This window comes from Paroedura picta, chromosome 10 (genome assembly GCF_049243985.1).
Source record: "Paroedura picta isolate Pp20150507F chromosome 10, Ppicta_v3.0, whole genome shotgun sequence".
Lineage (NCBI taxonomy): Eukaryota > Metazoa > Chordata > Lepidosauria > Squamata > Gekkonidae > Paroedura > Paroedura picta.
Genome location: NC_135378.1, coordinates 85,796,912 through 85,808,980, shown reverse-complemented (window position 1 = coordinate 85,808,980; position 12,069 = coordinate 85,796,912). Strand labels below are relative to the sequence as shown.

Sequence of the window (12,069 nt, the reverse complement as noted above, 5' to 3'; positions counted from 1 at the left end):
CTGGAAGGAGTCTCAAAGCAGCTTGCAATCGCCTTCCCTTCTGAACACCAGATGGCTATTCTGCCCCCCCCATCCGTCTCCCCAATGGGGACCAAAGGTGACTGACGTCATTCTCCTCTCTTCTATTTCACAACAGCCATGTAAGGTAGGCTAGGCTAAGAAGAAGAGCTGTTTTTTTTCCTACCCTGCTACCCGAAGGAGTCCCAAAGTGGCTTTCCAACACCTTTCCCTTCCTCTCCCCAAAACAGGCACCTCGTGAGTCCGGGGTGATGCTGAAAGAACTCTAAGAGAACTGCGGCCTCTAGAGGTGCCAGGTTGGCTTCCCCGCTCCTGCTGCCAGTGGAGCCGGCAAAATGGGTGACTTTGGGCCAGTTTCCGTTCTCTTAGAGCTGTTCTCTCTGTGCAGTTCTCTCGGGACTCTCTCTCTCTGCCAAGCGGGGTATCACCTCCCGCCCTCCTCCTCCGGGTCGCGCCTCCCTCCCTCCCTTCCTCCCTCCCTCTTCCCTCCCTCCTCCTCCCTTCCCCGGCTGTGCTTCTGCTTCGGGCCGCCGCGGAGGGGCGTGGAGTCGGCGCCGGGCGCGGGATGGAGCGGGGCGCCGGGCGGCGGGGGCGCTGCTGGCTGCTGGCCGCGCTGCTGTGGCTGGCCGCCCCGGGGGGCCACTCCGGAGCCCCAGGTAAGGCGGCGGCGGCGGCGGCGGCGGCGGCACGGGGGGGGGGCGCCGGGGACCCCGCGAACAGGCGCCTGGGGCGGGCTGGGGGTGCTGCGAGAGCCGCGCTGACTCTCGCCTGCAGGACAACGCCTGCCGCGGGGATGTGGAGCGAGCAGGACGGGGGTCCCCGACCCTGCCCGCCTGCCGGGGTGGGGGGTGGGTGGGGGGTGGGGGGAGCCCAATGAAGGGCGCTTGCCCTCGGAAGCTGCCGCCTCGACTCCGTCTTGGTTGGTCGTAAAGGTGCCCCCGGGCTCTGGGTGGGTGGCAGAGGGAAAGTCTCTTGCGCCCAGCCGCGCCAAGTTCGCTTCCCGGGATGGGCCTCCGGGCGACTCGGGTTTCGTGCGCGGAATACAACCGGGCTGGACCCACCCAGGGACCCACCGGGATCTGTCTTTTCTTGGAGGGGGAGGGAGGGTTCGGGTTCCGACCCTTTGGAGCGGAACCGGACCTTCTGGGCCTCTGGCTGGCACACCGCTGGAGGCGCACGGAAATGATGCGCCCTGTGGCTTTCCCGAGGGATGCCCGCTGAGCCAGTGTGGGGTGCGCTGGGTACCCCCCGAGGGTTGCCCTGCATGGAGCCCACCCCTCATCCCTGGCGAATGGGCACCGTGCAAGACTGGCTAGAACAAATGCCCGGTCCAGCTGGTACGAGGGTCTCTCCCCTGCCCACCCCCTCCCCGTCCAGGAGGGTCGAGTTCCAGGGGAAGAGGCTGAGGGGGCCATGCCACACTTTCTGGAGTCTTCTCGGTTGCCCCAGCCCATCTGGTCCCTCGTCAGGGAATTGGCCGCTGGATGTCGATCCAGAACAGCTTGTCGGTCACCCCGGACTCAAACCGTGTTCAGCCAGGGGTAGTCAAACTGCGGCCCTCCAGATGTCCATGGACTACAATTCCCATGAGCCCCTGCCGGCAGGGGCTCATGGGAATTGTAGTCCATGGACATCTGGAGGGCCGCAGTTTGACTACCCCTGGTTCAGACCAACACGGCGACCCCCCCTGGCCTTGGTTTCCAGGCGCATGGGAAAGGCAGAGGAAGGATCTTAGAGGGGGGGGGCGTCTGAAGTGGCAGCCCCCCCCCCTGCTCAGGATTTGCACATGGGGGCCAAGGCTGCCTCCGTGGCTCTCAGTGGCCTTTTCCCATCTGGTGGTCTGTCTGCGCCGGGCCCTGGCCGTGGAGCTTCCCGGGAGGCCGTGGAGTGGTATTCGTTTCCGGGGAAATCCCAGACTTCTCTCTGCTCAGCTGCTGGCCGTTGTTTTCCCTCCGCGATGACTCTATATGGTCTAATTTTGGACTCCTGCAGAAACTCCTGCCCAGGCTGTCCTGGGCCTTGGAATTCAGGACAGGGAAAGGCGCGGTGTCCCTCTCACTCCTCGAGGGAGGCCCCCCTGGGCTCCAGTGCAGGCAGCCTCTGCACCTCAGCTCTCTGCCGGCTCCCTAACCCAGATCTGTGTCATGCAGTTGTCAGAGTAGGAAGTGAACAAAGAACATCGTTGGACTTGGGAGCACAGAGCCAGGGTGGTGGCGGGGTTGAGAACAGTGGGCTGTAATCCGGAGAGCCGGCTTTGTTTCCCCGCTCCTCTGCATGCAGACAGCTGGGGGACCCTGGGCTATCCACAGTTCTCTCAGAGCTGTTCTCTGAGAGCAGTTCTCTTAGAGCTCTCTCCGCCCCACTGACTTCACAGGACGTCTGTTTTGGGGAGAGGAAGGGAAAGGGGTTTGTAAGTTGTTTTGCAATGCCTTCTGGTAGTAAAAAAGTGGGATGTAAGGACCAGCGCTTCCTCTTGAGAGCCAGGATGGTGTAGTGGTCAAGATTGGCCGTCTTTAATCTGGAGAGCCGGGTTTGATCCCCCACTCCGCCTCCACGTGCAAGCCACAAGCAAATGAAATTATTTTCAGGCTGACGATGGCAGATAACAGTTTATTCCACTATAAACAATTCCTCAAACCTCCAAAACATCAAAACGAACTCCCAGGTATTTTCCTGTTTTCGGTACCTTCGGTGCATAAAATAAAAATACCTCTTGTTAAGAGGTGAGCATTCTTTATTGTGGGGGTCGTCAACCCCTGGGCTGCCGGCGGCCGCACCTACCTCTCCCCCCCCCCCAGCGAGAAGCTCACCGGGCTGCAAACGAAGCAAAATTTTTCTTTTAATTTACTGTTAATATTCACTTACACCTAGCATGGAGACATTTGTTAACATAATATATATTTTGTATTTAGAGCAGGGGTAGTCAAACTGCGGCCCTCCAGATGTCCATGGACTACAATTCCCAGGAGCCCCCTGCCAGCGAATGCTGGCAGGGGGCTCATGGGAATTGTAGTCCATGGACATCTGGAGGGCCGCAGTTTGACTACCCCTGATTTAGAGTATCTAACATCACAGATGAAGATACCGAAAACGAAAAAATACCAAGGAGTTTGTTTTGATGTTTTGGAAGTTTGAGGAATTGTTTATAGTGGAATAAACTGTTATTTGCCATCTCTAGCTTGAAAATCATTTCATATGCTTGCTTCCAAGTGCAAGCCAGCTGAATGACCTTGAGCCAGTCCCAGTTCTCTCAGAACTCTCTCAGCCTTACTTGCCTCACAGGGGTGTCTCTTGTGGGGAGAGGAAGGGCGGGCAATTGTTAGCTGCTTTGAGAGGTCCTCCCGTAATCAAAAGCAGGGTATAAATCAACCAGCTCTTCTTGTTTGCACGCAATCCCTAATCCACGTTTCCCAGTGAAGGGGAACTTGCCAGTCAAAGTAGTTATCAAAATTATCTGAAGCCAATGGTAACCAGAGAAAGAAATTTTACTTACACAAATAGAAACATGTCCTACACAACATATTCATGTTGTACATTTAATTACGTGTGAACCGATTAATTTCAGAAAGGTTTAAGTGGCTCCAGCTCCAAGCCCCCGTAAAGGAGAGACGAGTCTTCTTCCACTGCAAAAGCCAAAGAGAGCTTTGTCAAATTTACCCCAATGAGGAAGAATTCCCTGTTTCCCACCCAGGAACTGTGTCTTTATTGAGAAGAGAAAAAAACTTGTATAGAGAGAGGAGAGAGCTAGTCCTAACAGCCTAACTGACTAACTTCTGGAGGGAATCAGGGAAGGAGCACACTCAAAGTATGCTCAAACAAAAACCGTCATTGAATACTCTTATACCACGCAGTTTGGTGTCGCTGTTATTAATTGCTGTTATTGTATTACACTGTTTGATACAAGTTCGGTGTCAAATAAGTTTCATATTGAATGTTTATTGTACTCTACCAATTATGGGTGTGCTATCATTGCACAACGGTTTGCCACATTAATTGTGGTAAACTCAGAAGAAGAAAAAGGAAATCACAAGGCAAGGTTGTGTAATGGTCCTCTCTGTATTATGAGTGAAAGTCAAAATAAAGAGTAAACCAAAACAGGATCTAGGTTAAGTAACCCGCTTTCTGTCGATCTTCCTCAGTGCTTACTCTTCCAGCTCACTTTGTGAAGTCCCCAGACTGTGAGGAGCAGTAGCCAATTTGATACGTATTTCTATTTCTATTTCTGTTTTTAGTTTTTAGTTGTTTTTAGTTGTTTTTAGTTGTTTTTAGTTGTTTTTAGTTGTTTTTAGTTTTTAGTTTTATACCAGCTTTAAAGCCTGTTCCTAAGAACGGGCCTTGAAAGGGCCCCTTCCCCGGTCCCTGGCCAGGCAGCTTAAAGTGGCTTTGGGCCGCAGCTTGCAGCCGTATCAAGTGGGGTGAGTGGGGGCCGGCCAGTTTATTAGCAGGCCCAGGACAGAGCTCCTTAGCAGGCAGTCAGCAGGCCAAGAGGCCTCCACCACGACCCTTACCTGCTGCTGGCTCCAGGCACTGAGGCACATCTGAGAGCAAAGAGGCTAGAGTCCAGGGCCGGAGGGCGGGAGCTGCAGGGGCAGGGCCAATCAGGGCAAAGCTGGCTGCACCCTGATTGGCCCTATTCTAACTTGGACAGCTGGACAGGCCCCACCCCTCAGGCTGTTTCACAAATATATAGAGGAACCATGGATGGATGGATAAGGATTTATGTTTATTATATATACTGCTGCTCTCAAAAGTCTTGCAGCGGTTTAGAAAATCCATAAAACAGTAAAAACCCCTAAAATCACCCATAACATAACATCAAGATGGCAGACAATAAAATACATACCCACTCCCCTCTCCGTTCAGCAAGGGTCTATCACTCTTTATCTGGGAGTGAGGGACTGAGTTGATTTCAGCTAGGGATCCGCAGCTGACAACGTCAGGTCTTGCTCCGGCCAAATGCCCGGCGGAAGTGCTCCGTCTTGCAGGCCCTGTGGAAAGCTGGCAAATCCTGCAGATGACTTCTACTATTATAACATAACTACATTGGAAGAGCAACCACTGCGGAAGACAGACAGAAAGCTGGTTATTTAATCTAGGGTCCCGTTTTGGGCGACTCTTTGTTTTGACTTTCATTAATAATGCCGAGAGGACTTGTACACAACCTTGCCTTGTGATTTCCTTTTTTTCTTCTGAGTTTATATTGAGGAATCCACAGATCTGTACTTGATTGCATTAATTGTGGTAAACAGGGGGAAGTCCGGCCTGATATGTGGTGAGCCACCGGCCGCTGGTGACTCATCACATATCCCCCCCCCTCACTTCCTCTTTTATCGGTTTCAAGAGTCTTCACAGGCAGACAAACGGTTCTCCGGGGTCAGCTTTCTCCTGTGGATAACCAAGCCCCCCCCCCGGGCCCCCCACCTGGTGCTGGAGTCATAGATTCATAGAGCTGGAAGGGACCCCACTGGGTCATCTAGTCCAACCCCCTGCACTATGCACCCTTCTCGCTCCCCCTGCACCCTTCTCACTCCTCCACTGTCACCTGCCACCCCCTTGAGCCTTCACAGAATCAGCCTCTCTGTCAGATGGCTCTCCAGCCCACCCCAAAGAGGGCAACCAGAGTACTTTCCCTTTATTAGGGGTTCTTCTTTGGTTGGCCCTTCCATGAGCAAGTAGGGGAAGGATATGCAGGCAGGCAGGCAGGCAGGGAGGAGTGAGCTTGAGTCCTGGGGGTGGGCATCGGAGCAGAGGGTACTTTGGGCTGACCCGGCATTGAGCAGGGGGTCAGATTAGATGGCCTCAAGGGCACCTTCTAACTCTTCCGTGATGCAAACACCTGCCGCCTGTTGATCAGAACACAGACTGGGGATGCTTGCTGGTATGGGATCCAGGCACACTCTGACAGCCTGTGCCTCTTGAGTTCGCTTTCAGTGGCAAACGACTTTTCTTTTGCTTTCGCCCACTGAATTTTGCTCCGGCTGAGTTTGCAGCCAGGGCAGGATCCCGTGCAGCAGGACCAAGGACCGCAGGGGGACAGGTGTGAATCTGGGGAGCGCTGCGGTTTGCGCCAGGCTTCCTGCGATTCTCACACTTCCAGCTGCTGTTTGCCCAGCTTCCTGGGTTTGCCCACATCTGTTTCCCCTTCCGTTCATGCCCTCCGAGTTGCAAGCAGAGCTCTCTCTTTACCCTTCCTTGCTTCCTTCCAAGAAAGATTTTTCTGCTTATTCTCTCCTCCGCCCTCTTTGCGTTCCTGCTCGGTTCTTTCCACCCATACAGTGCCACGAAACCACAAAAGAAAAACTTGCTGTGTCAACAGGAGTGCAGGATGGGGGGGGGGGTGTTTGTGAGCGGGGGGGTGTGTGTGGGCTTGTAAAAATGGGCGTGTTTTGTGCTTCTCTCTTCCACTTCATGTTCTGCTGGTGTTTTTATGCGGAGAGGAAAGGGAAGGCGATTGGAAGCCGCTTTGAGACTCCTTTGGGTAGAGAAAAGCGGCATCTAAGAACCAAATTTCCTTCTTCTTCTTCTTCTGCCTGCCTAAGTGCGTCATCCTTGGAGTTCCCTAAGGGTCTCCCATTCAGGAACTCACCAGGGCCAACCCCGCTTAGGTTCTGAGGAGGGAAGGCAAGTGTAAGCCGCTTTGAGACATTTTCAAATAGCAAAAAGCAGGGTACAACTCCCCGCCCCCCTTCAGCTCTTCCTTCTCTCCCAGCTCCTCTTGCATGCAAAGGTACAGTGTCTAACACAGAGGATCCCGGGAATCCTAGAATCCTAGAGTTGGAAGGGGCCATACAGGCCATCTAGTCTAACCCCCTGCTCAACGCAGGATCATAGAATCATAGAATCCTAGAGTTGGAAGGGGCCATACAGGCCATCTAGTCCAACCCCCTGCTCTACGCAGGATCATAGAATCATAGAATCCTAGAGTTGGAAGGGGCCATACAGGCCATCTAGTCCAACCCCCTGCTCTACGCAGGATCATAGAATCATAGAATCCTAGAGTTGGAAGGGGCCATACAGGCCATCTAGTCCAACCCCCTGCTCTACGCAGGATCATAGAATCATAGAATCCTAGAGTTGGAAGGGGCCATACAGGCCATCTAGTCCAACCCCCTGCTCTACGCAGGATCATAGAATCAGAGAATCCTAGAGTTGGAAGGGGCCATACAGGCCATCTAGTCCAACCCCCTGCTCTACGCAGGATCATAGAATCAGAGAATCCTAGAGTTGGAAGGGGCCATACAGGCCATCTAGTCCAACCCCCTGCTCTACGCAGGATCATAGAATCAGAGAATCCTAGAGTTGGAAGGGGCCATACAGGCCATCTAGTCCAACCCCCTGCTCTACGCAGGATCATAGAATCATAGAATCCTAGAGTTGGAAGGGGCCATACAGGCCATCTAGTCCAACCCCCTGCTCTACGCAGGATCATAGAATCATAGAATCCTAGAGTTGGAAGGGGCCATACAGGCCATCTAGTCCAACCCCCTGCTCTACGCAGGATCATAGAATCATAGAATCCTAGAGTTGGAAGGGGCCATACAGGCCATCTAGTCCAACCCCCTGCTCTACGCAGGATCATAGAATCATAGAATCCTAGAGTTGGAAGGGGCCATACAGGCCATCTAGTCCAACCCCCTGCTCTACGCAGGATCATAGAATCATAGAATCCTAGAGTTGGAAGGGGCCATACAGGCCATCTAGTCCAACCCCCTGCTCTACGCAGGATCATAGAATCATAGAATCCTAGAGTTGGAAGGGGCCATACAGGCCATCTAGTCCAACCCCCTGCTCTACGCAGGATCATAGAATCATAGAATCCTAGAGTTGGAAGGGGCCATACAGGCCATCTAGTCCAACCCCCTGCTCTACGCAGGATCATAGAATCAGAGTATCCTAGAGTTGGAAGGGGCCATACAGGCCATCTAGTCCAACCCCCTGCTCTACGCAGGATCATAGAATCAGAGAATCCTAGAGTTGGAAGGGGCCATACAGGCCATCTAGTCCAACCCCCTGCTCTACGCAGGATCATAGAATCACAGAATCCTAGAGTTGGAAGGGGCCATACAGGCCATCTAGTCCAACCCCCTGCTCTACGCAGGATCATAGAATCACAGAATCATAGAGTTGGAAGGGGCCATACAGGCCATCTAGTCCAACCCCCTGCTCTACGCAGGATCATAGAATCACAGAATCATAGAGTTGGAAGGGGCCATACAGGCCATCTAGTCCAACCCCCTGCTCTACGCAGGATCATAGAATCACAGAATCATAGAGTTGGAAGGGGCCATGCAGGCCATCTAGTCCAACCCCCTGCTCTACGCAGGATCAGCCCAGAGCATCCTAAAGGGGAAGGCGAAAGAGGGGTGTGTTTTGCTGGTGTTGCTAATGATCTGGCTCTTTTTTGTTCCCAGGGCTGTCACCGCAAGGAGAAATCGTGGTGCCCCGCTGGATTTCGGGGGGACGGAGCAGGCGGGCTGCTGATGTAGCAGGCAAGGTGGGTGTGGCCTCGAGGCCTTTGGTGGGCTGCTCCCTGGTTGATGGAGAGTCCCATTTCACCCTCCCCTTTTCCCCTGGTGCCACTTTGAACCATTGGCCCAGGTTTGCTTTGTTCTCCTGAGATCTATTCTGAGCTGAAAATGGGCCATAGATACACCACAAGGTCTGCTCAGTAGGCATTTAAGGGAAATGGAAAACTTGGAGGCTGGAGAGGGCCAGGTTGCTTGCCGGGGATGCTAACCGTGGGCCTTGAAAATGCAGAAGAACTGGTTGGCCATGGGATGCTGGACTGGATGGACCCTCGCTGGCCTGATCCAGCAGGGCCCTCCTGATGTTGTTAGGAAGGCCTCGGCCTCTATGACTTTTTGTTGCCCCCCCCCCCACAAGAGTTGTTTGGCTCCTGTGTGAGACAGGATGCTGGACTAGATGGACCCCTGATCTGACCCAACTCTGATGTTCTTACGAAGGCCTCAGCCTCTCTGCCCTCTTCTTAGCCTTCCAGGGGAACTGGTTGGCCCCTGGGTGAGACAGGAGGCTGGACTGGATGGACCCCTGGTCTGATCCAGCAGGGCTCTTCTGAGGTTCTTATGAAGGCCTCGGACTTTTTGCACTGTTTTTGGCCCTCCAGAGAAACTGGCTGGCCCCTGTGTGAGACGGGAGGCTGGCTAGATGGACCTCCCTGGTCTGACCCAGCAGGGCTTCTTATGTTCCTATAAAGCGAAGACCTCAACTTCTATGCTGTGCTGTTGGTTGTCCAGAGGAACTGGTTGGCCTCTGTGTGAGATGGGATGCTGGATTAGATGGACCCCTGGTCTGATGTCTCAGCCTCTCTGCCCTGTTGCTGGCCCTCCAGAGGAACTGGCTGTCCGGTGTGTGAGACAGGACATTGTACTGGATGGACCCCTGGCCTGACCCAGCAGAGCTCTTATTGTATGCTTATCTAGGGAAGGCTGAAGTGCTAGATGGGTTTAGCAGTGTTGCATTCAACAGAGGATGTTTTTAAAAGTCCATAACATCTGAGGAAGATTGCATGGCCAAAAAGGCAGGCGGGAAAGTGGCACAGTTTGAGATGACCCCAGCACTTCAGAGACAGATCATTAACAGAAGGAAATTTTCTGTATGAACCCCCCCCCAGACACACGGTCTCTGTAACGAAGGGGTAGTCAAACTGCGGCCCTCCAGATGTCCATGGACTACAATTCCCATGAGCCCCTGCTGGCAGGGGCTCATGGGAATTGTAGTCCATGGACATCTGGAGGGCCGCAGTTTGACTACCCCTGCTGTAGCGCTTCACTCAGAACTGGGCCTGCAACGAGTAACATCTGGTTGCAAAAGGAACTGTGAAACCCTTCACTGTCCTAGATGTGACCTTTCTCCGTTCTTTCATTTAAAATACATTATGAATTAAATAGGTTGTTAGAATATTTTGGCGCCCCAACAGGGGCAGGGCGGGGGGCCAACCCTGGCAAGCATCACTGAATCCACCCAGCGAGGAAGGAAAAGGCCTGAGCGTTCATGTTTGGCAAGGAGGCCGGCTTGGGCCTCGCCGCCAGGCAGCTGTTCGTCTTCGGAGCAGGAGAACTGGGGGATTCAGCGACCCTGACTGGCTTCATTGCCTCAGGGCTACAAGGGCCCTTTTGTTCCGGACGGGAGGAAAGCCCCGGGGCGCAGCTGTTTCACGGCCTCCTTTCGCCCTTTGAAACGAAGTGAGAGTCGTTGTCTTCTCAGTCCGGGGAAAGAACAGCCTCCCCTCTCGGAGGATTGGGGCCAAATGCTGACACTGCCCCAACCTGAAATTAAAACTGAAAACGGGGGATGGAGAAAGAAGCTGAGCAGCTGGCCTGAGAGGAGCAGAAATAGATGCCTTGCAGGTTTTGGCTTTCAGAAAAGCAGTGGGGCGGATATTGGTCAGTGAATAGATCTGAGAAAAGTACATAAGGAGGAAAACACGGGAATGGGAGGGGGGCAGCTCTGTCCACGTGACTGAGGAACGCAACCGGCAGGTTTGCCAGGCTCCAGAGACGCTTAAGAATTACAACTCACCTCCAGATTGCGGGGATCTTTTCCCCTGGAGAAAATGGCTGCTTTGGGGGGCGGGGGGTGTCTTTCCTCCTTGGACTAGATGTCCCTGGAGGTTCTTTCCAACTCTACGAGGCTCTGACTCTGTGGCTCCAGGATCACGCGTGGGTGAAGCGCCTTTGCATTTGGTGGCCCGTCGGTTGAACGGGATTGTCCTCGTTGCTGCGGATTTCAGTAGGAGCAGAGAAAGCGGAAGGGAGTGAGCAAGACTGGCTCAGTTGCTCTCTCTTGGCCCCCAGAGTGGCTGTTCGTGGGGAATGCAAAGCTTATTTTTACTTCCCACTTGCTTCTCGGTGCCCAGTGTTTCTGGGGACGGCAGGTGTCGTTTTGGGGAGGGCGTGGCATTTCTTGTGCGCTTATTAATGGCATTCGTGGCAAAAGGCAGAAATTGTACTGGGGGTCCCAAGAAGGGAGGGGAGCCAAAACCCCAGGCTTGTTTTCTAAAATCCGATCTGCCTCGACCAGATCAGAAGACTCACCCCAGAAGCGTTTGCTGGCAGGGGCTCATGGGAATTGTAGTCCATGGACATCTGGAGGGCCGCAGTTTGACTACCCCTGGTTTAAACCAATTAGATCCAGCAGACAGGATCTGGCGGCGCATCGGTCAACTGCGTGTCTGCTTGGATCCACAAACACAACAGAACTGATCTCTGCCACCTGGAGATGAGCTATAATTCCAGGGGATCCCCAGGTCCCACCTGGAGTCTGGCATCCCTGTAAGTGGTGATAACTGCTACAAGCTACGAATATTCCTGACTTTCCAACCTCAAAAGAGGATATTTTCATCAGGTTTTTTAACCTGATTCAACAGAGGATGAGCTCGCAAAAATAAAGAAGAGACCAAATCCTCTCAAAAGAAGGCATCTGGCCACCGTAATGATATTCGACAACGTCCTCAAAACCTCTCTACTCCTGTCTTCTCTCCTCTGACGTTGATGGGGCTTTGGCAGAAGACAGATTCGCCAACCTCCGGCTGAGAGCACAGAAGGCGACTTGGCAGACTAGCGGGAAGCCAACCAGCACGGAAGCTGCCGGACGGGTGACGCAAGTCAAGTCAACCGACAATTAGACAATTAAACAACCCCCCGTGCGTGCGCAGGGACCCAAATGCCTGGCCTTCCCTTCAGCAGCCGTGGAAACACGGACAGGGTGCTGATGAAGTGGACGGTTGATATTTCGACTCCGGGGTTGCCTGGCGGCGTGGGCTGAAGTCATTTGTTGTGCAGACGTGGGTGCCTGTCGTCTGCTAATGCCACGGGTGAAAGAAATCTCTCACGGGTCCCGTCTCTCTCTGGAGGCAGGTAGAAGTTCAGCTTCTTTTTTACTTATGGAGTTCGTCATGGCTTTGCTGTAAGCCACTTTCTGCTTCTATACGTGGTCATGGAAACATTTCATTGTCTGATGGAAGTGTGCCGGGCTCACGAACGCTTATGCCTTGAATAGAACTAAGCTGGTCTTCAAGGCAGGTGACCGTGG

General features: G+C 53.5%; 1 protein-coding gene across 2 annotated transcripts in view; it reads left to right on the top strand.

Annotated features, from left to right (window-relative positions):
* Positions 1 to 544: 544 nt before the first annotated feature.
* ADAM33 (ADAM metallopeptidase domain 33) overlaps positions 545 to 12,069 on the top strand; it is a 53,296-nt gene continuing 41,771 nt past the window's right edge. For both annotated transcript variants that reach the window (XR_013224995.1, XM_077301227.1), the window contains exons 1-2: positions 545 to 674; positions 8,430 to 8,512. Coding sequence is in view for 1 of the 2 variants with exons in the window: in XM_077301227.1 (XP_077157342.1) it covers positions 584 to 674; positions 8,430 to 8,512 (174 nt within the window). In the remaining variant the exon portion in view is untranslated. The remainder of the gene's footprint in view (positions 675 to 8,429; positions 8,513 to 12,069) is intronic.